Source organism: Ochlerotatus camptorhynchus, unplaced genomic scaffold (assembly GCF_037179485.1).
Source record: "Ochlerotatus camptorhynchus isolate MF236.1 unplaced genomic scaffold, CSIRO-AGI_Acam_v1.1 ptg000062l, whole genome shotgun sequence".
NCBI lineage: Eukaryota > Metazoa > Arthropoda > Insecta > Diptera > Culicidae > Ochlerotatus > Ochlerotatus camptorhynchus.
This window is the reverse complement of record NW_027040552.1, coordinates 6,088,428-6,114,005: the sequence shown is the minus strand read 5'-3', so window position 1 is coordinate 6,114,005 and position 25,578 is coordinate 6,088,428. Positions and strand designations below refer to the sequence as shown.

General features: G+C 40.0%; 1 protein-coding gene across 1 annotated transcript in view; it reads left to right on the top strand.

Annotated features, from left to right (window-relative positions):
* The window catches only part of LOC135696851 (acyl-CoA Delta-9 desaturase-like), a 40,746-nt gene that overhangs the window by 2,748 nt on the left and 12,420 nt on the right, over positions 1-25,578 (top strand). Inside the window, exons 2-3 of the mRNA XM_065216387.1 lie at positions 20,293-20,815; positions 20,890-21,113. Of these exons, the coding sequence (XP_065072459.1) occupies positions 20,293-20,815; positions 20,890-21,113 (747 nt within the window). The remainder of the gene's footprint in view (positions 1-20,292; positions 20,816-20,889; positions 21,114-25,578) is intronic.

Here is a 25,578-nt window from a genome sequence, read left to right as displayed (position 1 = left end):
AGACAACGGTAGTCTATATAGCTTTGTTTGCATTGTTAACCTCTTAACATGGTTTCATCAGTCATGATGTGAAGTATAAACGAGCCAAAAATCTCAATCGAGTCTGGTCAGGCATTTAGGTTTTGTCAGTAATTTGTTTCTATGCTTTTGTTAGTAAATCGTATTTGTATTTTCATTGTCCAATGTTAAGCTGGGTTAAGGCAGGGCAAGTCAATTGATCAAGTCAGTTGAATTCAACTGACTTGAACGCGAATTGAACGTGTAAACCATGCCATTCAACTGACTTGATCAACTCACTTAAATTGAAAAATGTTGAGCCAGGCTCAACTTTTCAAGCCAATTGAATTCAACTGAGATGATCAAATGACTTGCCTAGTCTAAACCCAGCTTTAAGGTGTAAGTTAATTCTTTTCCGTTGATACTGAATCCACACCCGATTAAACCACACCCAAATTCGAAATGCACCAATTCCAACAAGCATTGCAAATTAGAAAAATGGGAACTATTGAAATTTTGAACATATTCGTAAACACAATATTATTATAGAGGTAACTCTAAGACTAGAAGGTCCGGAAGAAACGTGCTCAACTTTTTGGCTCAGCTCTGGTACTCTCTTCGGTCCCAAGCAAATCGATTCACCCCTCGAAACATAGGAAAATCCACTAACCCCTCATTTTATCTGTCAAACTTTCATAGCGAATCAAAACAAACATTGTGTAGTACTAGAATTTCGACTAGAATGGGGTACGTTAATCGTTTGCTTGGGACCAATAGGCTAGTCAAGTAGTGAGCCAATTTAAAATCGTTAGTTTCGTATTGATTGTTGATATTATTGTTTAATTATAATAATTCTACTACTGAAAAGACAATTTCAATTGCAACATTCCAAGTTCAGGGTAGTCCTACTAATGCTCAGGGAAGTCTTGCCGTAGTTCAGGGAAGGCCTGCCGAACTTCAGTGAAGTCCTGATGAAGTTCAGGGAAGCCCTGCCGAAAGTCCTGCCGAAGTTCAGGAAAGTCCTTCCGAAGTTCAGGGAAGCCTTGCCGAAGTTCAGGGAAGTCTTGCTGACGTTCAGGGAAGTTCTGCGGAAATTCAGAGAAGTTCTGTTGAAATTCAGGGAAGTTCTGCCGATGTTCAGGGAAGTTTTTCCGAACTATAGGGAAGTCCTACCAATGTTCAGAGAACTCCTGCCGAAGTTCAGAGAAGTTCTACCGAAGTTCAGGGAAGTCCTGCTGAAGTTCAGGGAAGTCCTGCCGAAGTTCAGAGAAGGGCTGCTGAAGTTCAGGGAACTCCTTTCATTTCAATTCTTGGAAATCAGGGAAGTCCTGGTGAAGCTCAGGGAACTCATGCCAAAGTTCAAGGAAGGCCTACCCAACTTCAGGGAAATCCTGCCGTAGTTCAGGGAAGGCCTGTCAAAGTTCAGGGAACTCCTGCTGAAGTTAAGCGAAGGCCTGCCGAAGTTCAGGGAAGTTCTGCCGAATTTCAGGGAAGTTATGCCAAAGTTCAGGGAAGTTATGTCGAAGTTCGTGTTATCTTTAAAAAATACTTAGATATATCAGAATACCTTCATCAAAAAGGATGAAATTTTCACAGAATACCATGAAATACTTGTGAAAATCGAGGATCGTATTTTTTTCCTTGATTTACTTTCCGTCGATCTTGTTTTCCGTGCTGAGCACCAATGCTTCCGACGCTAGGGAGGCAGCTCCCACACCTGGACCCTACCTATTGACCCATCAACCCATGAGCAGGGGACCAACGCACAGTGGTCCAAAAGCGCCAAAACGTGCGTTTTTAGTTTATGCGAAAATGGTCCATTTAAGCCACATAGTGTCTTCGGAGAAGTTTGTGCACTCAAAAAGCCCCTTCTTTTAAGCTTAGCCATTTCATGATTAATCCACCTTGCAGGGAGATGAAAAATTTACTTTTTTTTTGTTGGTCGAGATAGCAAAATGGTGTCTTGAGCAAAATTTTAGACAATATTAAAACAAACATTTTTGCTCCAAACGTCAACCCTCTATCTCTTATTTTTACAGAGATATGTCATTTTTTTTGTGCGAGCCTTCAGAAAATCAATTTTTGCAAATAACTTTTCAGGAAGCAATTTTTTGACATTAGCATGTTCTACACTGATGTTTGTTTTTTTTTTTAAATACGCCATTTTGTCTTGGGAAGCAAGTCCCTATCTTCAATATTTCTTGAGATCAGTGTTGGGAAAATATCAAAAAATCAAAACTCACCAACGCGCAAGATCACGCTTGATTTTCGTAGACAAAAATCAACAAGCAAACAACTGCGGTTGATTTTGCAAGCTGTGATATCACAGCTCGGAATATCAAGCTAACAAAACTCACCAACTGCTAATCTCACCAAACTGTGGTGAGATTGAGGTTAATGATTTTTGCTTTACACACGAATGCAACCGAAACTTCCATAACGGCATGCAGCAGTCCCTTCGCGTCTGCCATCGGTGAAGATTAAAAAGAGATAGCAAACTATGCTTTCTCTTTCTAAGAAAACGATGTGCAATGGAATCATTTTTGTGTCGAGTCAACTCTCAGCTTAATTTTTGCACGTTGTGAATAGTCTCGCAATATCAAAGGAGCTTATAATATCAATATCAAGCATGATATTTTATTCCAATATCACGCGTGATATTGCGAGCGCATGAGTCCGGAAAAATATCAATTGATTTCTGATTTTGCCAACACTGCTTGAGATATTCAAGGTTTTGATCCAAAATTAGCACTTTTTCCAAGGCCAATAGCTCGAAGTTGGGCAAAATTGGGCAAACTAAGTTGATAACATTTGATGAACATTTGGATGAACATTAAAAACAACATTACTACCTCAAATTATTACTACCTGTGCAACTCCGCTATTTGCTGCGGAATCCAATTGGGACCTCGTCAGTTACTTACCCAAGCGTCTGCACGTGGTGACGGGTCTGAGATGAAAGAGGATGAGGATTGTTCGTGACGCGCCTTCATCGTTATTTGTCGTGTGTGGGTTTCGTCGCGATGTTAGTCGGACCCGAAGCCGAGTTATGTTCGGGTTTTATAGCATACGCCTAACATCTCTATTCGAGGGGTATTAATACCACACATCTCCCTTCTACATTTAAAAAGAAGAACACATTCTTTAGCTCAATTTAACTGGCCATGGTTACACTAAAGACTTTCTCCCTTTTCCATTCGAGTTATCCATATTTTTGGTAAATTAATATTAGCTATTTACTCTGGTGTGTAACACCTTATGCCGCGCTACAATTTACATTGATTTCTTGTCATTTCCACTGGATTATGTACCCAATGGTAGCTAAATAATCAAAATAAGTTTTTTTTTTGCAACACAACTTTGAGTTAATTTTCGGATTTACAAGTTTTCGATTAGAGTGTATGAAATGTTTCACTCTGTTGATTTAGGCTGTGAACCATTTGCCGAGTTTAATTTAACTCGTGGTTAAAAGTGACATTTCGAAAGTTATTTTCTATGTTCGAAAATCCCTGTGCTGTCGATCGACCGGTTTTCGAGCCACGGTTGTCAAAATTTAACTTCTTGTCTGTCAGAAATAACCATGCCCGGATAGCAGGGTTAATCGATAACTTTCCATCTGTCAAATTTTAACCAAAAGTTAAAATAATCTACCAAATGGTTCAGAGCCTTAATTGTCATATAATCAGTCAGTGTCGACCGAGAACGTGTCGACATAAGTTTCAGTTCAGTGGATTTTCTTCCCATCGCTGTCAGTCCAATCTAACTGTTTACATGATGGTTCGACAGACTTGATAATTTAATTTCCGTTATTTCAGTTGTTGTACACAATGAGAAAAGTTTAAATACGTGCAAATGAAAAAAGCTTGTTTCAATTTGCTGATAAATACGTCGTATGTTTACCGTTCGGTGTGGTCGTCTGGATAAAATGAGCGATGCATGTGTCGTTTATTCGCAAACAAGAGGAATTTACCGGATACTTTCTTGCATGTTAAGTTGTTGGTCTCAGCTGTAACCAAGATGGGGACGAAGACAAAATGTTGTAAGAAGTTTTAGGTGACGATGTGGCGCTCAGCAGAGGTAAATAAAATAAACTCATCGTTTGATTTCCGTCTTTAATTTTAGAAGTGAGTAAATTCAACCTACAAATTCTAAACTGAATGCGTATGAGAAAATAAATCATGTCAGCAAATAAACGAATGCAGGGGTGTATTAGTTAGCTGGTGGATATTATGTTTTCGTCAATCTTCAAGCATCTGCACGTAGTCTCTTAAGTAGCTGGGAAGATTCTTTGCTCTGCGTGGCCGCTCGGATGTTCCTTCTTGCAGAAGGTCCTCAGCGCTTCGACTAGCCGGACCAGCGCCCTCACTTTTGTCGTCGGACTCACGCCAGTGTCCTACTTTCTTGGTGTGGGTTACGTGGCGCTTCACAGTTTGGCCGCGGTCGTTCTGCAGAATGAGGCTTCCGTTATTCTCCTTAATTACGGTGTATTTATGAGGGTCGAATCTGCGGGCACTTTGCCTTAGCCCATATAGTTATAATGTGGAATACATACGAGGCCGGGATAACATCGCGACGAAACCCACACACTACCTATATCTGAATATAGTTATATTTCATCAACCGTTTCATACAATATCAAGAAAAAAAAATATTTATCGCTACCCATTTCCTCGTCACTTTCAGAATTGTCGCTTACTTCTGTTTCACCATCGGTTCATGCATCGGTAGATGGAACTAGAAGCTACGCAACTCAATTTTTATTCTGGTTCCCTGCGGTTTTCCTCCAAATATTTAACGTTTGTCAATAGTTTCTAAATATTTCAAATAAAACACATATTTTCAAACGTTTCAAATAGTGATCAAAACAAACTGCGCTTACCTGAAGCAATTTAAAAGATATTTCAGAGCTCATTATCGTAATTTTATACAACCGCTCACGTTCGAAAGCCAATGACACAATGCTACAGACACCGGGACTCAAATAGTGCGAGGAACAAGGACCAATGTTCGTTCAGTTAACCGGTTACTACAACAAACACCGACAATCACATTCCGGGAAGAACAAGGACCACTGTTCGTTCAATCAATCGGTCACTACTACCGACACTATGAATCACCTGCCGGGGGGAACAGAGACCATTCGTAGTTCAGTCGTTTTTTTAGCACTACAATAGACACCGGAACTCACCTGCTACAAGAACCACTGTTTATTCAGTCACTACAATCACTACAATAGACACTACAACTCAATTTCTTGTCCTGTCAACCGCTCACTACAATTTAGAATTTGGTATCAAAACTTTTATCACACTCGGCTTTACAACGCCTACTTTTATTTTGCACACCTACTTCGATTTAACCGAATTCGAATTTTCTTCCTTCAACACCAATAGTAAGTGACGTATGAAGGAGCCGCTATGTATAAATGCAAGAAAACGATTATCTGGTAATAAGCAGATTGGCAGAGAACACTAAAGAAGACTTATGATTTGGTATGCATTGGCCAGCATTTTAAGTATACTTACAAATGTAATCAACCTGGTTTGCCCAATTTTGCCCGACTTCGAGCTATTGGCTTTGGAAATAATGCTAATTTTGGATAAAAACCTTGAATATCTCAAGAAATATCGAAGATAGGGACTTGCTTCCCAAGACAAAATGGCGTAAAAACAAACATTAGTGTAGAAAATACAAATGTCAAAAAATTACTTCCTGAAAAGTTATTTGCAAAAAATGATTTTCTGAAGGCTCATACCAAAAAAACATATCTCTGTAAAAATAAGAGATAGAAGGTTTACGTCTTGAGCAAAAATGTTTGTTTTAATACTTTGTTCAAGACACCATTTTGCTATCTCGACAAAAAAAAAATTTCATCTCCCTGTTAGGTGGATTAATCATGAAATGGCTAAGCTCAAAAGAAGGGGCTTAGGGGCTATATCGCTTGAATGGACCGTTTTTGCATAAACTAAAAAACGCACGATTTGGCACTTTTAGACCACTGTGCAACAGCTTTACTTCCCTTCAGAGATGTTATGCCTCAGAACATCCCGGTGGCGTCAACTGAATTGAAGTCAGTCCTCCTGGGGTGAAAGATGATCACGCTTACCACTACACAACCGGCACAACTCAGGATCAATATGATTTAAATAATATATTATTTAGCAATGACAAAGGTGGGTGATTTCAAAATAGTATAATTTATCTAATTATCTTTAACAATATCCGGATATATCAGAATACCTTCATCAAAAAGGCCGAAATTTTTTAAAAATATATCCAAATTCTACAACTTGATACAACTTTATAAATTTGAAGATCAAATTGGTTTAAAACATATTTTATTGATCGATGGCAAAGGTGGATGATTTCTACAATATTTGAAAATATAGTTCAATTTATCTAATTATCTTTAAAAATACCAAGATATAACAGAATACCTTCATCAAATAGGCTGAAATTTTCGCAGAAAATCCTCAAATACTTGAGAAAAAACATGTGAAAATTGAAGAGCCTTTTGATTTGAAAAATATTTCATTTAGCAATGGCAAAGGTGGGTGATTTCTAAAATAAGGCCTGTACTCGAAAAAAAATGCACCAGACAAAAGTGTTCGCCAAAAATTTATTTTAAGTCGGATTTTCTTGAAACTTTCAGGGGATGAACTAATACATATGGATTATGTTTCGGCATTTTTATTCATTACTTTATTCAATTTCCTTTCCATCGCAGAAAGCCCGCACCTTTCCCTTAAGACACCTCATTACATTTTGTGCAACGGTGGAGCCGACCTTTTTGGTCACTTTCATCCATTCTTTCTTCAACTCCAGCTCGTTCTTAAACACCTTGGATGATTTTCGAACTTTGGCCTTCATTATGGCCCAAAATCTTTCCACCGGACGAATCACTGGTGAATTTGGGGGGTTGGCGGTTTTTGGTACAAAAACAACGTTATTGTCTCTGTACCAATCCAACGTCGATCGCGCGTAATGGCATGATGCCAGGTCCGGCCAAAATAATGTCTCGCCTCCGTGGGACCGCAATGAGGGCAACAGACGCTTCTGGAGGCACTCGGTGCGGTAAATTTCGCTGTTGATGGTACCCATTGTGATGTACGGTTTGCTCAGTTTACCGCATTGGCATATGGTCTGCCAGAGCAAGTATTTTTTGGCGAATTTGTCCACTTTCTTCTTCCTTATGTCTTCCGGATCATCAAACCGTGATTTGGCAACGTAGAACTCCAGCCCCGGTATCTGCTTGGCGTCTGCCTTGATGTAGGTTTCGTCATCCATAACCACACACATCGGTTTTGTTAACCACTCTCGATACAGCTTCCTTGCGCGGGATTTGGCCGCCGTGTTTTGTTGATCACGCCGGATCGGTGCCTTCCGGATCTTGAATACACGAAGTCCAACTCGTTTCATGGTTTGCTGAACGAACCAGGCGGAACACTTTGCCAGAGCCGCGTCGCGAATCGAAAGATTCGGATTACGCTTGAAATAATCCAACACCTTCCGGACCTTCACAGGGTCAGCTGTCTTGGATTTTCTACCACTTCTAGCCCGCCACTCGGTCGTCTGGGACTCCTTTAAACGATTTTACCTCCCGAGACGAGACGGGTGATTCCCAGTTGTCTTCCGATCCATCTCATGGTCGCAGTCGGATTTTCCATGACGGTTCGCAAAATTCTCCGGCGATTTTCTTCTTGTTTCGATGACATCTCAATAACCACTGAACCGATTGTTATGAAATTTTGCACATGTAAACAATTCACTCCAAACTAGTTAAACCCAGATTTTCATCAATTTTTACCCACGGATAAAAAAGTTACACACGGATAAAAATGGTGCATTTTTTTCGAGTACTAGCCTTAGTACCATTTATCTTTAAAAATATTCAGATATATCAGAAAACCTTCATCAAATAAACTTAAACTTGCACAGAGTATCCTTAAATTAGCATACACAAACACACACTTGAATTGTTTTCATTATTTCTCAAATACACGCGTTTCCAACACGACTTAGAAATACTCTCAATTTAGAACTCCATTATGAAAGTGCTTGAAAATAAATAGTAAAAATTATTTATTTTCAAGCACTTTCATAATGGAGTTCTTGCGATAACGCATATATGACATTCCCGAATAGCATCCGTTTTCAATTATCGATAATTTTCACAAAATATTTCGAATTGAAATACCAAAAGATATCTTACAATCAGGGTTACTTCCACTCGCTTGCTATAAAAAAATGTTTTTCAGAAATATGAATTCACGAGATGGTATACTGATAATAAGTACTTGTAAGTTACAAGATGAGGACGTGAAGTATGTGTTTGACACATTAAATCTGTCAATATTGCTTTCAGTGCGTCACAATCAGCGATTTTACGACTCGTGAGTGCTCACTCTGAGTGAACGCTCACGAATCATAAGATTGCTTATTGTGACGCTCTGAAAGCGAAATTAATAGGTTTTATGAGTCAACCACATACTTTACACCCTCTTCTCGTTACCTACAAGTACAACATATCTTTGTATCATCTAATGATTGCATAATTCCGAAAAATATAATTTTATAGCAAGTGAGTGGTAGCAACCCTGCTTACAATATGCTTCAATTATTGCGAATGAAAAACGTCACGCACGAGCTTGATCCTGCTGACGATGCTGATGGTTTTTCTTGCTAATTCATTCGTGGATCGCCCCGTCGTGCGGTTTTTTTCGCTTCTCTGTTTTGTGCGAGGGTTCCAAATCACATTGTTCTTCAACCTGGAGCATGCTTACGCACAAATACATGCAAAAGCCAGTTGGTTGCTTAGGAAAACGAAATTTAAAGCTGGATTTAGACTGGACAAGTCAGTTGAATTCAACTGACTTGAACGCGAATTGAACGTGTAAACCATGATCAATTCACTTGAATTGAAAAAAAAGTTGTACCATTCTCCAACTTTCTTGGGAGGAAATGTTCCTAACCATATTTTGAAACGATCTACGGGAGTGAAACATGACCTTTCATACGAGATACTTGAGTAATTGATGAGCAAAGTTAGCGACCACTATGGTTGTTGTTCTAAAATTGAACTTAGAAAATGGTTAATAGAAAATTTAAACAATAAATCAATCTTGTTAAAATTGCTAGCGATAGCAATTTAAGTTCTTTAATTTTGCACGGAAGAGTTTTTCTCTCGATTGAGCACTGCGTTGTTTTGTAAAAAAAATCGATAAAGTGAGTCATTCTAAGTCGATCCACTTTCACCTTAATCCTTGAACTCGACGTCGTTTGTTTTGGTTATTTAAGTCGGAAAACGATTTTCTTGGCCTACCTTCACTTCTCAAACTATTTCTTGAAAACACATCATCACATAGCCAGTTTCTGTTAGCGGTTTCAAAAACGCTAAATACTTGCTTTGCTTCAGTGCTTTTGAAACGCCGAGAATAACCTAGAATTGTCTGTTTTTACTTGTTTTCCACTGTTTCTCGACAAATTTTCTCCATTTGCTAAAACGTAATCGAGAACAAACACCATTCTCGTTTTACTTGATGCGCTTGGTTTTTGCAACCAAACATTGCCCAAATCTTTCCGCTTATAATCTCACATTTTAACTAATTTGAAAACACACGACACGCTTACTACGCGAATTCCTCGCTCGATAGAACTGTCAGTTTCAATAAATATAAAAAATACAACCGCATTGGCTTTAAGCAGGTCATACATTTGCGTTGGTGTTAAGCAATGTAATATCAACAATCAATACGAAACCGACGATTTTAAATTGGCTCACTATTAGACTAACCTACTGGTCCCAAGCAAATTGACTAACGTACCCCATTCTAGTATAAATTCCAGTACTACACTATGTTTGTTTTGATTCGCTATGAAAGTTTGACAGATCAAATGAGGGGTTAGTGGATTTTCCTATGTTTCGAGGGGTGAATCGATTAGCTTGGGACCGAAGATAGTACCAGAGCTGAGCCAAAAAGTTGAGCTCGTTTCTTCGGGACCTTCTGGTCTTAGAGTTACCTCTATGGTAATATTGTGTGTGGCAGGATAATGTTTATGGTCGTATGACTTTACCCATTGATTTAGCACACGGAGCTCTTTATCTTCAAGCCACTGTCATTGAATACTATCTCAAGTGCACCCCGCACGACAGTTTTTATTGACAATAATCGTAATATAATAATACATTTTATATTGACGTCAATATTTCTGTATTCACATCATCAATATGAGCGTTATCGACATAGGCAGTATTGAAACAGTCATCAGGCAGTATTGACAATATTTTTGCCCGTATGGCAAGGGCGTAGCCAGGTTTTGAGCTAGGGAGGGGCGAAAAAAAAATTCTATGGAAAATTTGGCCGAATGCCATTTTACCGAACGCCATTTCACCGAAAGTCTTTGTGTTGCTGGGTTTAGGGAGGCAGTTGCTACCCCCCTGCCTCCTCTGGTTACGCATATGCCGTGTAGTGTGTGCTTCAGTTACACACCTGTGTACAATCCTTATGGGTGGAGTTGCAACGCGCTTATGAGCGGCTCGCTACGACCGTCACCACATGAGTATCTAACAAAAGCGCGATAATATGCGGAAAGTACATAACGAACAACATTTTGAATAAGGATTAATTTAAAAACATCTTGAACATATTTTTGACAAAACCTTAGTGCTTGACCACACCCGGTTGAGATTTTCGGCTCGTTTATACTTCACATCATGACTGATCAAACCATGTTAAATGTGGCTGCTAAAACCTGCAGAATCAAGAGAAAATGTAATTGATATATTGGTAATATTTTTCCTTAAACCACTGTACAATTCAAATAAAACTATACATACTACCGTTGTCTTCAGCAAAGTTGTGTATTTTGATGACATTTAAAACTTTGTAGAACATGTCAAGCCGTTTAGTTGAGACTATAAGACAAAACAACCCAACAAGCGATTTTAAGGTACTCCTGTCAAGAGTTCACTTCAATCCAGTAAAGATAAAGATATAGAAGCTTGGTGTCTTCAGCAAAGTTTCATAAAATTAGCATCTCTACATCATTGCTGAATGTATAATACCCCGTTCACATTACAGCGTATATCACGTGATATACGCTGTCTTGCAATGAGCACTCATACATCTAGTTTTCATTGGAAATCATATGTATGAGTGCTCATTGCAAGACAGCCTATATTACGTGATATAGGCTGTAATGTGAACGGGTTATAAAGCTAATATCTCGAACCAATGAAAAAATAGCTTTTGTAAGTGCAATACCAGCTTAATAAAAATTTAGGTTATTATTTCAAAAGACGTGGACCATTATTTATTACGAGAAACTTTGTCTCTAAAACGACGATAAAGGGGAGAAAAGGTATTGACCGTATTTTTTACCCTTCTTACAAAGAAGGGTATAGATATCACATGAAAAACCGACTATCGATCCGAGGCCCAGAGGGCCGAGTGTCATATACCATTCGACTCAGCTCGACGAGATCGGAACATGTCTGTGTGTGTGTGTGTGTGTGTGTGTGTGTGTGTGTGTGTGTGTGTGTGTGTGTATGTGTGTGTGTGTGTGTGTGTGTGTGTGTGTGTGTGTGTGTGCGTGTGTGTGTGTGTGTGTGTGTGTGTGTGTGTGTGTGTGTGTGTGTGTGTGTGTGTGTGTGTGTGTGTGTGTGTGCGTGTGTGTGTGTGTGTGTGTGTGTGTGTGTGTGTGTGTGTGTGTGTGTGTGTGTGTGTGTGTGTGTGTGTGTGTGTATGTGTGTGTGTGTGTGTGCGTGTGTGTACGTGTGCGTGTGTGTGTGTGTGTGTGTGTGTGTGTGTGTGTGTGTGTGTGTGTGTGTGTGTGTGTGTGTGTGTGCGTGTACGTGTGCATGTGTGTATGTGTGTATGTGTGTATGTGTGTGTGTATGTAACGAAATGAATGCGCTCACGTTTTTCAGCAACCGCTCAACCGATTTGGACAAACTCGGCGCCAAATGATAGGTCTTGGAGTCCCATTGAACGCTATTGAACGGTTTTGGAATCGGTAAACCGGTTCCGGAGATATGGCCGGAATAAGATCCGGTGAATATGGGCCTTCACGCTGGATTTAACGGAAAACGTATCAAAACCATCATATACCATTCGACTCAGCTCGACGAGATCGGAACATGTCTGTTTGTGTTTGTGTACGTGTGTATGTGTGTATGTGTGTATGTGTGTGTGCATGTAACGAAATGAATGCGCTCACGTTTCTCAGCAACCGCTCAACCGATTTAGACAAACTCGGCGCCAAATGATAGGTCTTGGGGTCCCATTGAACGCTATTGAACGGTTTTGGAATCGGTGAGCCGGTTCCGGAGATATGGCCGGAATAAGATCCGGTGAATATGGGCCTTCACGCTGGATTTAACGGAAAACGTATTAAAACCATCATGCGACACATCAAATTACTACAGAATTCAAAAATAAGATCAATGCAAGTCGTGTTAAGTGTTCCAGACCACATTGGACACACTTGGACATGTTCCGGGTACCCCGGGGAAGTTGCTTGAATATGAATTGAATTAAAACCCATTAAATCACATTAAAATACGATGATAAGGTGATTGGTAGCCTCACCAAATAGACTACACCCGGATATATTCCGGGTACCCCCAGGCAGTGGCGTAGCGTCATTGGATGACACGGGGGGGGGGGGGGCTTGGTCACTGATAATGACAATAAAATAAATAAACTTGAATAAGTAAGAAGGGTCTGATCACACCATAGGTGGATAAATTCGGGTTTTTCAGAATGGTCCCACTGTGCGATGTTCGAAGGATAGGAAAAGGGGAGGAGCTTGGGGTAGAGTTTCGTTGTCTCATCATCAGAGCGATGTCGCCAGTATAAACGGTAGTGTGGTTCTAATAATGATGATGATGGTCCCACCTCTTACCCCTGCAAAGGTTTAAGCTGGACGATTTATCATTAAGCTAATTAAATATGACAATTTAACCAGGTTTGCACACAAAATCGAACTGGTTACAGCTTCAGATCGCGGGTACCCAACACGTCTCTGATAGGGTTATAGGGTTGTCTTCTTTGGGCACGATGGTATCCAAAAGTCTCTTTCTGGTCCACTAGGTTTATTCTATTGAGATGGGCATGGTTGGACATAAGTCTGCTCATCACACGAATGAAGTCATGACTTAAGCCCACGCCTTTAAACCACGCTTTCGAAGAAACATTAGGAATAATGGAATGTAAGTCCCAATCGGACTCGAAAGGGTACTCTGACGAACTAAATGGTAAAATTCATCGTGTGAAATGTGCCTGTCATAAAATTCGCCTCGCGCCCACATTTGTGAGAGAGTCCGTCTTCTCATTACCTGGGATTGAGCAATTGGCGTTGACGAGAGCTCTGTAACCCTTTACTCCTATGGAGAAATCTCATATGTGACTGTCAGTCTATGTGTGAAACATGGCGGACTTTTTCTTATTCTCTCACTCCAACGCAAAACCCCACAAGGAACTGTCAAAATGTGTGTGAAGAAACGTCACTTCGGGACTGATGTCAAGGCGAATCTAAGGGGACCCATACAAAGGTAATCATATACAGTCAGGAATCCTTATTGCCGGGGTAACAGGGGCGTGAATAAGAAACCACGAATAAGGATACCCACCGCTTATGGGATTTTCACTAATAGGAGCTGTGGTGGGTTATCTCATTTGTTTCAATATATAGAGCTATACTGTTTTCGACAAAGTTATTGTACTGGGATAGACCAACATGCTTGTGTCATTGGATTCAGGTTTAATTGGGAACTACGTCGCTAGAGGCGCTTTTATGATACTTATGCCGGGCGCTATAATTTGTAGATCATAGGTCCAACATAGAATAATTCGTGATCCTGGCCATATAGAAAGTTACTGTCTTGAGCAAAGTTGTTCAAGTGACCAAGTCCATTCAGATGGTGGCCATATTAGTTCAGAACTATCTCACTACGCAGTGCTAGTGTGCATATGAGCTTGCTATATAAGCTGTATCTCAAAATTCTGGCCATATAGAAGGTTACTGTCTTCAGCAAAGTTGTTCAGGTGATCATGTCCTTTTGTATGGTGTTCATATTAATTTAGAACTCTTTCACTACACAGCGCTAGTGTGCATGTGAACTTCCTATATAAACAGTATCTCGAGAACCTGGCCATATGGAACGTTGCTGTCTTCAGCAAAGTTGTTCAAGTGACCAAATCCTTTCGGATGGTGGTCATATTATTTAAGAACTCTCTCACTACGCGGCGCTAGGTACACATGAAGTTCCTTAATATGTTATGTCTGGAAAGCTTGTCCATATAAGATGTTACTGTGCAATGTGAGGACACGAAACGGAATAGAAATGTCGTGTAGAGAGACTGTATATTTTTATATGCTTTACATAAATTGAATTGGACTGCATTTCCATTACCATCTTATGAAGCGCGCTGCATGCTCATCAATATACAAACACTTAAGGACCGTAGAGAGGCTGTAAATCGATTTCGGACGTCATTTTGAAATCCAATATGGCAGCCATCAGCTAAAAAAACTGTCAAATACGCTATAATATGCGTATTTCCGGAAAGAGGCTGACGTGTAGAGGCTGGAAATCGATGCCAGACGCAATTTTGGAACCAAAGATGGCGGCCATCGGTTCAAGAAAAACTGTAAAATACCCTACAATATGGGTATTTTCGGAAAAGAGATAACGTTTAGAGGCCGGAAATCGATGCCAGACGTCATTTTGAAATCCAAGATGGTGGCGATCGGTTCAAGAAAAACTGTCAAATACTCTACAATATGCGTATTTTCGGAAAGGGGACGACGTGTAGATGCCGGCAATCGATGCCAGACGTCATTTTAGAATCCAAGATGGCGGCCATCGGTTCAAGAAAAGCTGTCAAATTCCAAAATATAGGTATTAATTTTGGATCGGGAACGACGTGTAGAGATCAGCTATCAATGCCAGACGCCATTTTGAAATTGAAAATGGTGGCGTTTGCTTTAACGTAAACTATTAATGCGAACGACGTTTATAGGCCCAAAATCGATATCTGCCACCATTTTGGGATCCAAAATTGTGGCAATTGGCTTTCGAAGGGACATTTAGTGGCTATACACAGCCTCGTATCAGTTCAGTACAGTTAACGTGGACCGTGTACGGGGTAGGTTTTGTGATAATCCACCAAGAAGATGAATTTTGTCTAATTAATGTTTTAGGGTATTTTGGAGCTCAAATTCTTGCTTCGCATTAATTTTGCTGAATGATGCTTACCAAGCATGTTGCGGATAATTGGTATAATGTGTATATCGTATCATTGAGCAAGATTGCAACGTTTCGACTTCCCTTAGCAAAGCTTGCATTTTTGCACTTTTTTCGACATTACTGTCCAATGTGGAGAAGCTTTCGAACTCGGAGAGTTGATTTATTTTGAACTCGATTTCTGCCGTGGTGGGATGAAAATATAATCAATATTCATTGTAGATGGGTCCAGTTCGCTAACAATTTCATCTACTGTAGCCGGTTCATCTCTTATGATTTCGTTGAAGTTGATCTGGAATCCCATGAATTCTCTTGTTTCATGGACAGATCATATTCAATTGAGGAACTGCTAATAGTGGAGTGAACTCATTTTTCTCATCATCTCTGGTTTTGGATTAGGAATCATCTGGAAAGTGCCTTGAAATTTAACGAAGTTCCCAAAACCTCCAAGAAGTTCTTTGAGCTTTTTTGAAGTAAGATCTCTGACAAGCAGCAACGAAGTTCCCTAAACTAATTTCCCTAAACTTTTTCAAAATTCCTTACACTTATATGAAGTTTTACGCAGCTCCTCAAAATGCTACGAAATTCGCAAAACTTCTACGTTTCTCGTTGATTTGCGCGAAGTTCCAGTCTATGAGACTTAAAATAATTGCCCTGAAATTGTATAGAGGTTCTCGATGAATATTGAGCTTCCCTGATATGAAATGTTCCCTTAACTTCCACGAAGCTCCTCAAACTTAAATAAATCTTCCACTTCTACACAGTTTTCAAAACTTTTCCAATTTCCTTGTTTCTACGAATTTTTCTGAAGATCTATGAAATTCCCAGAACTTCTACTAAGTTTCCTCAATTTCTACGATGTATCCTGTTTTTGAGTAGATATTGAAGTTTTACAAAGTTCCCCGAGACTAAAGAAAAATCCCTGGGCTCATGGCCAGTTTGTAGAGCCTTATCTACATTTTACATCTTATTATTTATCCATAACATCTCTGATCACGCCTTCCTTCGGAAGGGAAGTAAAGCCGTTGGTCCCCGGTTCATGAGTTGATGGGTCGATAGGTAGGGTCCAGATGTGGGAGCTGCCTTCCTGGCGTCGGTAGCATTGGTGCTCAGCACGGAAAACAAGATCGACGGAAAACAAATTAAGGAAAAAAAAATCTTATTATATATTTTATATCATTTCTCAAAATTGCATCTTCTAGTCTAGTGGTCAATTACAAAAAGCAGCATCGATCTTGACAAGCTTGCCAAAATACCGGTGAGACAAAATAAGCACCAAAAATTCTGGAAGGGGCTAGATAATGTTGAGGGAGGGTATGCCATATGATAAGATTGGTAAACGTTAAATGATTGAACCCACACAGACTGTCACGCAGAGACTTAGGAAAATTCAGCGGCAGCTCGAAATCAGCCGTATTTTGAAGTGCGTATGTTTCATTTGAAGAAACCCAAATAACTGGTTTGCTCAGTCGTAAAAATGTAATCAGATTGTAGCTAAAACAAACTAAGGAATCGGTTAAATGCATTCAGCGAAGTGTTTTTTAATGAGAAAATACTGTGAAATTACCGTTTAAATTTTGGTTGCCGAAAACAGTCAATGGATGCCGAAGCCATATTTTACCCTACATACACATGCATAGGCTAAGAAAAGTTTTCAAGATTCTGAGTTTTGATGTACGGGGCTCGGTGGCTTAGTGGCGACAAAAATGCCAAAATTACCTCAAAAGGGTTGAAAATGGTCTTGAGTCTCCAAAACGGCCTGAAAAACACTAGAAATTTAAAAAAAAATACCGATGGCCTCGGCGCACATTGGGACGAAATAAAAAAAAAAAGAAAGACATGGCTATTTGCGACGAAACTATTGAGTTAAGCATTTGATGTCTTCTAGAAAGTTTCTTAAATTTTTTAATACTTTATTGCAGTGTTAAAATGTTTTACTTAAGGGGGGTATACACTAAAATTTAAAAAATACTTTATTATGTCTTGTTGAAATTTATGATCATCTATTGAAACATTGTAGATTAAGTCATTTTAAGAAATGTTGTCGAAAACGTTAAATTTCCATCTCTCAAGTGGACGAAGTAACCGGGTGAAAATGGAGTACAATAAGTAGTAACTCCTTAAAAACCGTTTTTTTACCATAACTATTTTTTTTTTCAATGCTCTACAAAGCTGTAAGTGCAATAAAAATGCTTATTTTTGCTGCAAAAAGAAATCGCTTTCCCTTTGTTTTAAGGATTTAAGTCTATTTTTATATTTTTAACGCTTTCTATAAGGGGATCTTGCAGTCTTGCAGGTTAAGGGGATGCATAATGAATTTTCTAAAAAGGGCCTCAATGTTTTGTTACGTTTTGCTGTTTTCATGGCCACTTTTTCGAGTGTTTACATTAGAGTGGGTTTCTCCCTGCTCTTTCAATGCTTATTTTGGTCCCCAACAGAAATCTAAATATTGCTCAAATTTCACCAAAACTCGGGCTTAGATTGAGAATACTATACCGAACAACTTTGTCGAAGGTACAACCCACTCTAAAGTACATACCTGGAAAAATGGTCATGAAAACAGTAAAACGTAACAAAACATTGAGGTACTTTATTACAAAATTCATTAGGCATCCCCTTGGATCCCCCTATGAATTGCATATGTAACAGTAGGGTATAAATTGCTGAACAAAATTACGTCGAGTTTAGCTGCTAATACCTGCTAACCTGCAAGATACACTCCCTTCGAAGTTAGTGTTGAAAAATTATAAATACGTTTGTAAATCCTTCACATGAAGAGATAGTGATTTGCTTTGTTGAGCAAAAATGTGCATTTTTAGAGTACTTACAAATAAGTACAGCATTGAGAAAATCGGAAAATTCAAACTAAAAAGTTATGGTAAAAAAAAACGGTTTTTAAGGGGGTTCTAGCGTTAGAACTTCATTTTCACCCAATAACATCGTCTATTTGAGGGATAGAAAATTGACGTCTTCGACAAAGTTTCTTGAAATTACTTCATCTATAATATTTCCATAGATTTTCATCAATTTCAACAAGACATAAAAAAGTTATTTTTTGTCTTAGTGTATAGCCCCCTTAATCAAAAATGTTTACTTCTCAAGTCAAGTAGTCAGAACATTCTAAAATACATCAAAATGCTACACTCAATAGTTTCGTCGCAAATAGCCATTTCCCACTATTTTTGATTTCGTCCCACTGTGCAGCGTAGCAATAGATCAGTGCACGGTCCCTAACCTCACTTTTTGCTCCCTATCATTTTGCTTCTGAGTAAAAGAGATAGCAACGAATGGGAGCCAAAACAAACCACCCAAAACTGTCAAAACTTACGGGTGAGAGAAGAGTGCGGCAAATCTTCGTGAACTGATCAATTAGCATCCATACCTTGGTAAGCGTGATTACCTCTCACCCCAGTAGGCCTGGGTTCAATCCCAGTCGGCGCCGCCGGGATGTTCTGAGGCATAACATCTCTGATCACGCTTTCCTTCGGATGGGAAGTAAAGCCGTTGGTCCCCGGTTCACGAGTTGATGGGTCGATAGGTAGGGTCCAGGTGTGGGAGATGCCTTCCTGGCACGTCGGTAGCATTGGTGCTCAGCACGGAAAACAAGATCGACGGAAAAAACAAACCAAAGGAAAAAAAAAAAAAAAAAGCATCCATACCTCTCGGACAAGTCACGAATGCTCCAACACGGAGAAAAAATATTACCCAAAATTTGAGTTCTTTTGACTTTCTTTTGAATTGAGTCTCTCACTTTCACCCGTTATTGTTGTCAAAAAAGGAACGAGAGATTCGTCCCAATCATACAGTTCAGCCCAATAAGTTACTTTTGAGTAAATTACATATTCTCAAATTTACGTAACTTAATTTTGGGTAGAATATACTTAAGAGGAAGTAAATTCTTTTCTGGTGTTAAATTGAAACTACTATATACGATTTACTCAAATTTGGGTTATTGGGCTGACCCGGGAATTGAGGGAAAAGTACCTAATTTTGGGCACTTTTTCATTTCCGTGAAGAGACTATAAAAAAAATAAAGAAAAATACCCTTATTTACACGAAATTGTGTGCCTTGAAACGCCAAAATGGCATTGTAAAAAATGTGATAAAGCAATGAAAAATTAATGCTCGCCTCTACAGAAAATATATTTGTACAGCTATATCGTGAATGACTTGAAGAAATGGAACCAAAAGCTTGCATTTCCCATAGAAACAAACACTTACCAAAAGTTACCATTCAATATATTGTACTAACAAAGTCAGTTTTTAACTAAATTAGATAACATTTTGGGAGGGTAGACCCCGATGTGGAATCGTCTAAGCACTGTGGGACATACATTTCAAGAATGTGAGAATGCATTTTCAAAATATCTGCATCAATCAGCCAATGGGGTAAACGCTCCTGCAGTTGCGGTACGTAAGAAGCGTTAGCTTCCTATAGTTGTGTAAGAGAAAAGATGTGCCAGAAACAACTCTTTGACGGCAACCAGCATTTTAAGGAAATCTTCCCAAAGAGGTATTCACAAAGAATTGACAAACTCCACAAGCATACAGATTACGACGGATCGATAAAAAAAAATAAGGAAATCAACTCAAGGCAAAACTCTACCATCTGAAACATGTGTCGAAAATTAGTAACGAGTTTTCAAAATCCAAAACAAGTTTAGATCAGAAACGCCAAAACTGGTTTACCATCCATACGGTGGTTGAAGCGCTGCGTTGGCCTTAGTTTTCTTTTGAAGGTGGAAGATATAATCGAGACAAAGAAAAACAAAACGTAAAACAAACGGGGCATAGCCACTCGGTTTAGGCAGGGGTGACCCACAAATAATAAGGGGTATTATGAAACCGCGACAGCTATGAACACGCGCTGGTGCATGGCATTGAAATTTTGGTGGGACCAGTTTGAAAGCCTTTGCCTTTGCAATTTCGCTTTTGTTTGCACCAGATCCATAACACCGCTGCCAAGAATTGAACCAGTTCATAAGTAGTATTTGCAGGAATTTACCAAATTTATAATGCTAATTCCGTTACTTATCCACATTTAGGATTCATCGTTGGAGGTTGCGCCGGTTTTGGCGTAACCGGAGGAGCTCACCGTCTGTGGACACACCGGGCGTACAAAGCGAAGCTCCCTCTGCGCATCATCCTGATGTGTTGCTACTGCATGGCTGGTCAGAACAGTCTGTACGATTGGGTCCGGGATCACCGAATCCATCACAAGTACTCCGAAACCGATGCCGACCCGCACAACTCGAACCGGGGCTTCTTCTTCGCCCACGTAGGTTGGCTGATGCTCAGGAAGCACCCGGAGTGTATCAAAAAGGGCCGTTTGATCGACATGAGCGACGTGCTGGCCGATCCGGTCATCCAATTTCACGAGAAGTACTTCGTGCCGTTGAAGATTCTGTTTACATTCGTCATTCCATCGATGATCCCGTGGTACTTCTTCAACGAAGACTTTGTTCTGTCGTTCTTGGCGAACTGTCTTCTAAGAAATACCTTGACATTGAACTTTACCTGGCTGGTGAACAGTGCCGCACACATATATGGCAATCGGCCGTTCGACAAGTGAGTAAATGCGCGGCGGAAAACGATGCAAAGCAGAAATAAATTGACAAAATGATATTGATATTTTCCCACAGACGCATCCAACCGGTGGAGAACAAAGTAGTGTCCATTGTCGCTCTTGGCGAAGGTTGGCACAACTATCATCACGTATTTCCGTGGGACTACAAGGCGGCTGAGCTGGGCAACTATTCGACCAATTTGACCACGTTCTGGTTGGATTTGTTTGCAAAGATTGGCTGGGCGTACGATATGAAAGAACCGTCCAAGGATCTGGTGCGAAGGATGATTGACAAATATGGTAAGTTTCGGTGGAAAACAGTCAATAGAATAATAATTCTTCTAACTCAATTTTCCGATTTGACTACCTACGTCTTTTGGAAGCTTACTGGAGCCCCAATCTCAAATGTAGCGAAAACAGAGACTGGCAAATGGAAACACGAACATGTGTTTTTTTAACAGGTCTCGTTTCAAACCTCTGCTGAAGCTTTCAAGTATACCTTCTAATTAATTTAGAATACATGACACAAAAGAAATATGTGTCCTCGAAAAAACAACAGAGTGGAACACGTTGCTACCCACACGGTAAGAAAAAAGTACACAAAAGTAAATTCTTTTCACTCATCTCGGCACAGTGCAGGAACCAAAAAGTAGTAAAGCGGGTCAAAGTTGTTTTCATGTACTTGTTTGCATTTCGAATGGAATTTTCTACTCGCTTTTTACCCAAAATTAAGTAAGTTGTACCCAAAAGTAGGTAAGCATGGTCATTGGCGTAACTACGCGTAAATCCTAGGGGCTAAATTTATTTTTCGGAGTTGTAATTTTGAATATTTATAAAATTACAAAATGATAACAGTAGTGAAGCATTTATTATTGATTATAAGGACAGGAAATAAAATTTCTAGCATTGTATTTGTTCTTTATAATCTGTTCCTAATAATTAATTTTATTCAGCATTGAATGTACGAACTGATGAGTTAAATTTCTCCACCACTGCACAGTGGTTCAGAATGCAGATTTAGGTGGAATGATATGTTTTGAGCCTGAAATTGAAACTTTAGACTAAAAGTCTCTTAGTTACAAAGTTGTTCCTTATAGTTAGGTCCTCATTTTTATGATAGTGAATTCTAGGGTGGTTCCTACCTTTTTTGTTTTAATGAATTAAGGTTTAAATTCTGGGGCAAAATTATAGCTGAGCTAATTTCAAGTAACTTTGTTGAAACAACTTTTTTATATCTCTTGAATTGGCCGATTTAGAGCTATTTTCTTGAATTGAGTTAGGGTGGCTCTAAAAAAACAGTTGATTTGCTCTAGTTTTCTTATTTCGAATTTGTCAGCAAAGGTGTCTGGAAATAACTTTTAGATCTTAAGAAGGCGCAAATTTTTGCCCCACAAAGCTTGTCAATATCTTTCGCCGATCAAGAATTATTAACGTTTTTATACTAAAAATACGCACTTTTCAAATGTTAATATCTCTGGTTGGGGCAAACAAAAAAATAGTCTTTTTACGGCATTTGATAGGACGTATGTATTTTTTAAACTCGTATAAAATCAATTTGAATTTATTCATATTTTTTACTAAATTTGGGTATATCTTATTTATTAGAAAGGGATACAGACAACAAATTTCACTTTAAAACATTCGTCTTAAAGAGTTTTAGAAGTCTCTGCAAGATGACATTCATGAGAAATTTCAAATAAAAAAGTTTTGCTTTGTGCAGCAAAAATTTGCACCTTCTTAAGATCTAAAAATTATTTCAAGACACCTTTGCTGAGAAATTCAAAATAAGAAAACTAGAGCAAATCAACTGTTTTTTTAGAGTTATCCTAACTCAATTCAAGAAAATAGCTCTAAATCGGCCAATTTAAGAGACATAAAAAAGTTGTTTCAACAAAGTTACTTGAAATTAGCTCAGCTATAACTTTGCCCAAGAATGTATTTATTCAAACAAAAAAGGTAGATTTTTGAATTTAATGATCATAGGAACCACCCTAGAATTCAATGTCATAAAAATGAGGGCCAACTTTGTAGAAGAGACTTTTAGTCTAAAGTTTCAATTTCAGGCTCAAAACATATCATTCCACCTAAATCTTCATTCTGGACCACTGTGCACTGCATCGACGCCAATATCCTTCAGTAATGAAGATTCCATGTGAAGCAAAGCAAGCGAAGAGAATCGATTCTGACCCATCGTAGTACGAAGCCACGTCTTGATGCGACGCATCACTGAGAAGCTTAGTTCCGCAGCTGCCGAGCTTACAAGAATAGTCAACTCATTTTGGGCCATCTTGTAAAAATTCGGCATGGTACCTCTGTCTATATTTTCTCTGATGAATGGCAAATTCCACTCTTCTTCTTTCTTAAGGACTCCTTATTCTATACCTTATTCTGTAAACCCGCATCTCTGACTCCAGGCCGATCAAGTTTATGTTCAGTTTCGGAGCGTAGATATCCACGAAAGCTTTCACTTTTTCTACATGCAGCCGTTGGAAGCAGTCAATAGCTTCAGCAATTTCCAAATTATCGAACTGACTCTCGATTCCAGAAATTATTGCAGTCAGGATTGGTTCATACCAAATGATGTACCAGTAATTTTTAATATATGGAACTATCTAAGGGTTTTTCCTGGAATCTAGACGTCGATTTTTAATCACCTGCCATTTTGGAACCAATCTAGACGACTGCAAATCAATGTCAAACCTCTTTGCACTAGTATTCGCCAATGAAGAGTGAAGCCACTTTCTGATTCGAAGTTCCACTTCTGTTCTTTGATTTCACCTTTCAACTGGTTGATGGTGGTTATCATTTCAGGGTGCTGGTAGTATCCGTCATAGACTAGCCGTTAGTCACTGTAGAGATGCTGATGTTCACTGTGTAATTCATCGAAGACGGCTCGAGATTTCCACTTAAAAAAGCTTTTGATCTTGGTCTTAGCGAACAAAATCCACCATTCCAGGAGCCATAGTTTCTGCGGAAACCTGGATCACGCGGACGCAGTTTATCCCATACGTCGTGGAGTTGCAGATGCTGGACGGTTGTTTTAAGGGCGGGACTAGTGTTTGGGATGCTAGAATCACTTGTTCGAAGCACGCAATTGAGTAGGCAAGCGTCCCATTGAGAAGAAATTCACCCTATCTGCACGTAAAGAACAGCCGGAGGGAGCTTACAGCGCAAGCAGTCGGCCGTCCACAAGCTTCTCTCGATGTGAGTGGCCTGGATGTGTTCCTTGAGGGCAATAACTGTTTCCCTTCTCGTATGATCCACATTGAAGAAAACGACGTGCTTCAGAAAAATCCCACCGACCTCGGCTTTGAACCCAGACCCATTGGGGTGAGAAAGCAGTCACGATTACCACTACACCACCGGCTCCGGCTGCCCGACAAGTAGTTTTTGATAATCTTCACGAGGTAGATCGGACATTGTATCGATGCATCTTGTACACTAGGCCATCATGCCACCAGGCTCGCGAGTTTAAAATGAGCCGTAGCCTGGGCAATGTTGTCAATCCGACAATAGCAGCGTGTGGAGGTGCGACGCGAACACTGGCGCGGTAACCATAGCACGGTGATAGAGGAAATGCTTCGCCAACCCGAGCGTCTGTTCACCATGGAGGTGCGGCTCAAACAGCGTCTGACTGGCATCCAGCGGCTGAATAAAAAATGCTCTTCCCCGGAAGCTACACCTAAGATGGCAGCCCCATCACGGCGGATAGGAGACATTAGGCCAACCACCTACTGTCTCTGAAACCTTTACAATTGTTACAGAAACCAACAGAGAAAGACATCGAAGTGTTTTAACGGCAACGGCTTTTAGCGCAAAACAACGGACACAAATTGGATCATGGAATTATTGACGTTAGCCTAGCAGGGTAAACTGGCACAACTCGCCAACGAGGCGCGACGCATGAAGCTAGAAATCCTGGGACTGAGTGAAGTTCGTTGGCAAAACTTTGGAGAACACTGCCGTCGGGACAGGCACTACTATACTCTGGTATTCGAGGTGAAAACGCTCCCCGTCATCGTGGAGTTGGTCTCCTACTTAGCGTCCAGGCAAGTGCTGCGCTCATCAAGTGGGAGCCTGTTAATGAGAGGATAATCGTAGCCAGATTTAAAACGCGGGTTCGTAACCTAACCATAATCCAATGTTATACACCAACCGATGCTGCCGAGCTACAGGACAAGAAGATTTTTTACAGTCAACTGAATGCCATCGTGGATAAGGTTCCAAAGGGTGACATCAAGATCTACACTGGCGACTTCAATGCGAAGATCGGCTCCGACAACACGGACTATGAGCGTGTCATGGAACGCCATGGTCTCGGCGAAATGAGCGAGAACGGTGAGCTGTTTGCAGAATTTTGTGGCAATTTCGACATGGTGATCGGGGGTTCACTTTTCCCCCATCGGCCAGTGCACAAAGTCACGTGGGTTTCTCGTGATGGACATACCGAAAATCAGATCGACCACATCTGCATCAGCCGAAAATGGAGACGGAGCCTTCTTGATGTCCGGAATATACGCAGCGCCGACATCGCGGTTGACCATCACCTTCTAATCGGTGAAATCCGCCTACGCATGGCGCGGATCCAGCGACGGGAGGAGAGACTCGGGCGGCGGTTCAACACACGCCGACTTGAAGATCCAGCGGTAAAAAGGTCTTTTGTTGAAAAACTTGAGACTCGATCTGCGGACGTTCCAGAAGGTGGCAGCGTAGAAGAACAATGGACGGCCATCAAGAATGCCTTTATAGAAACAAGCGAGAACAA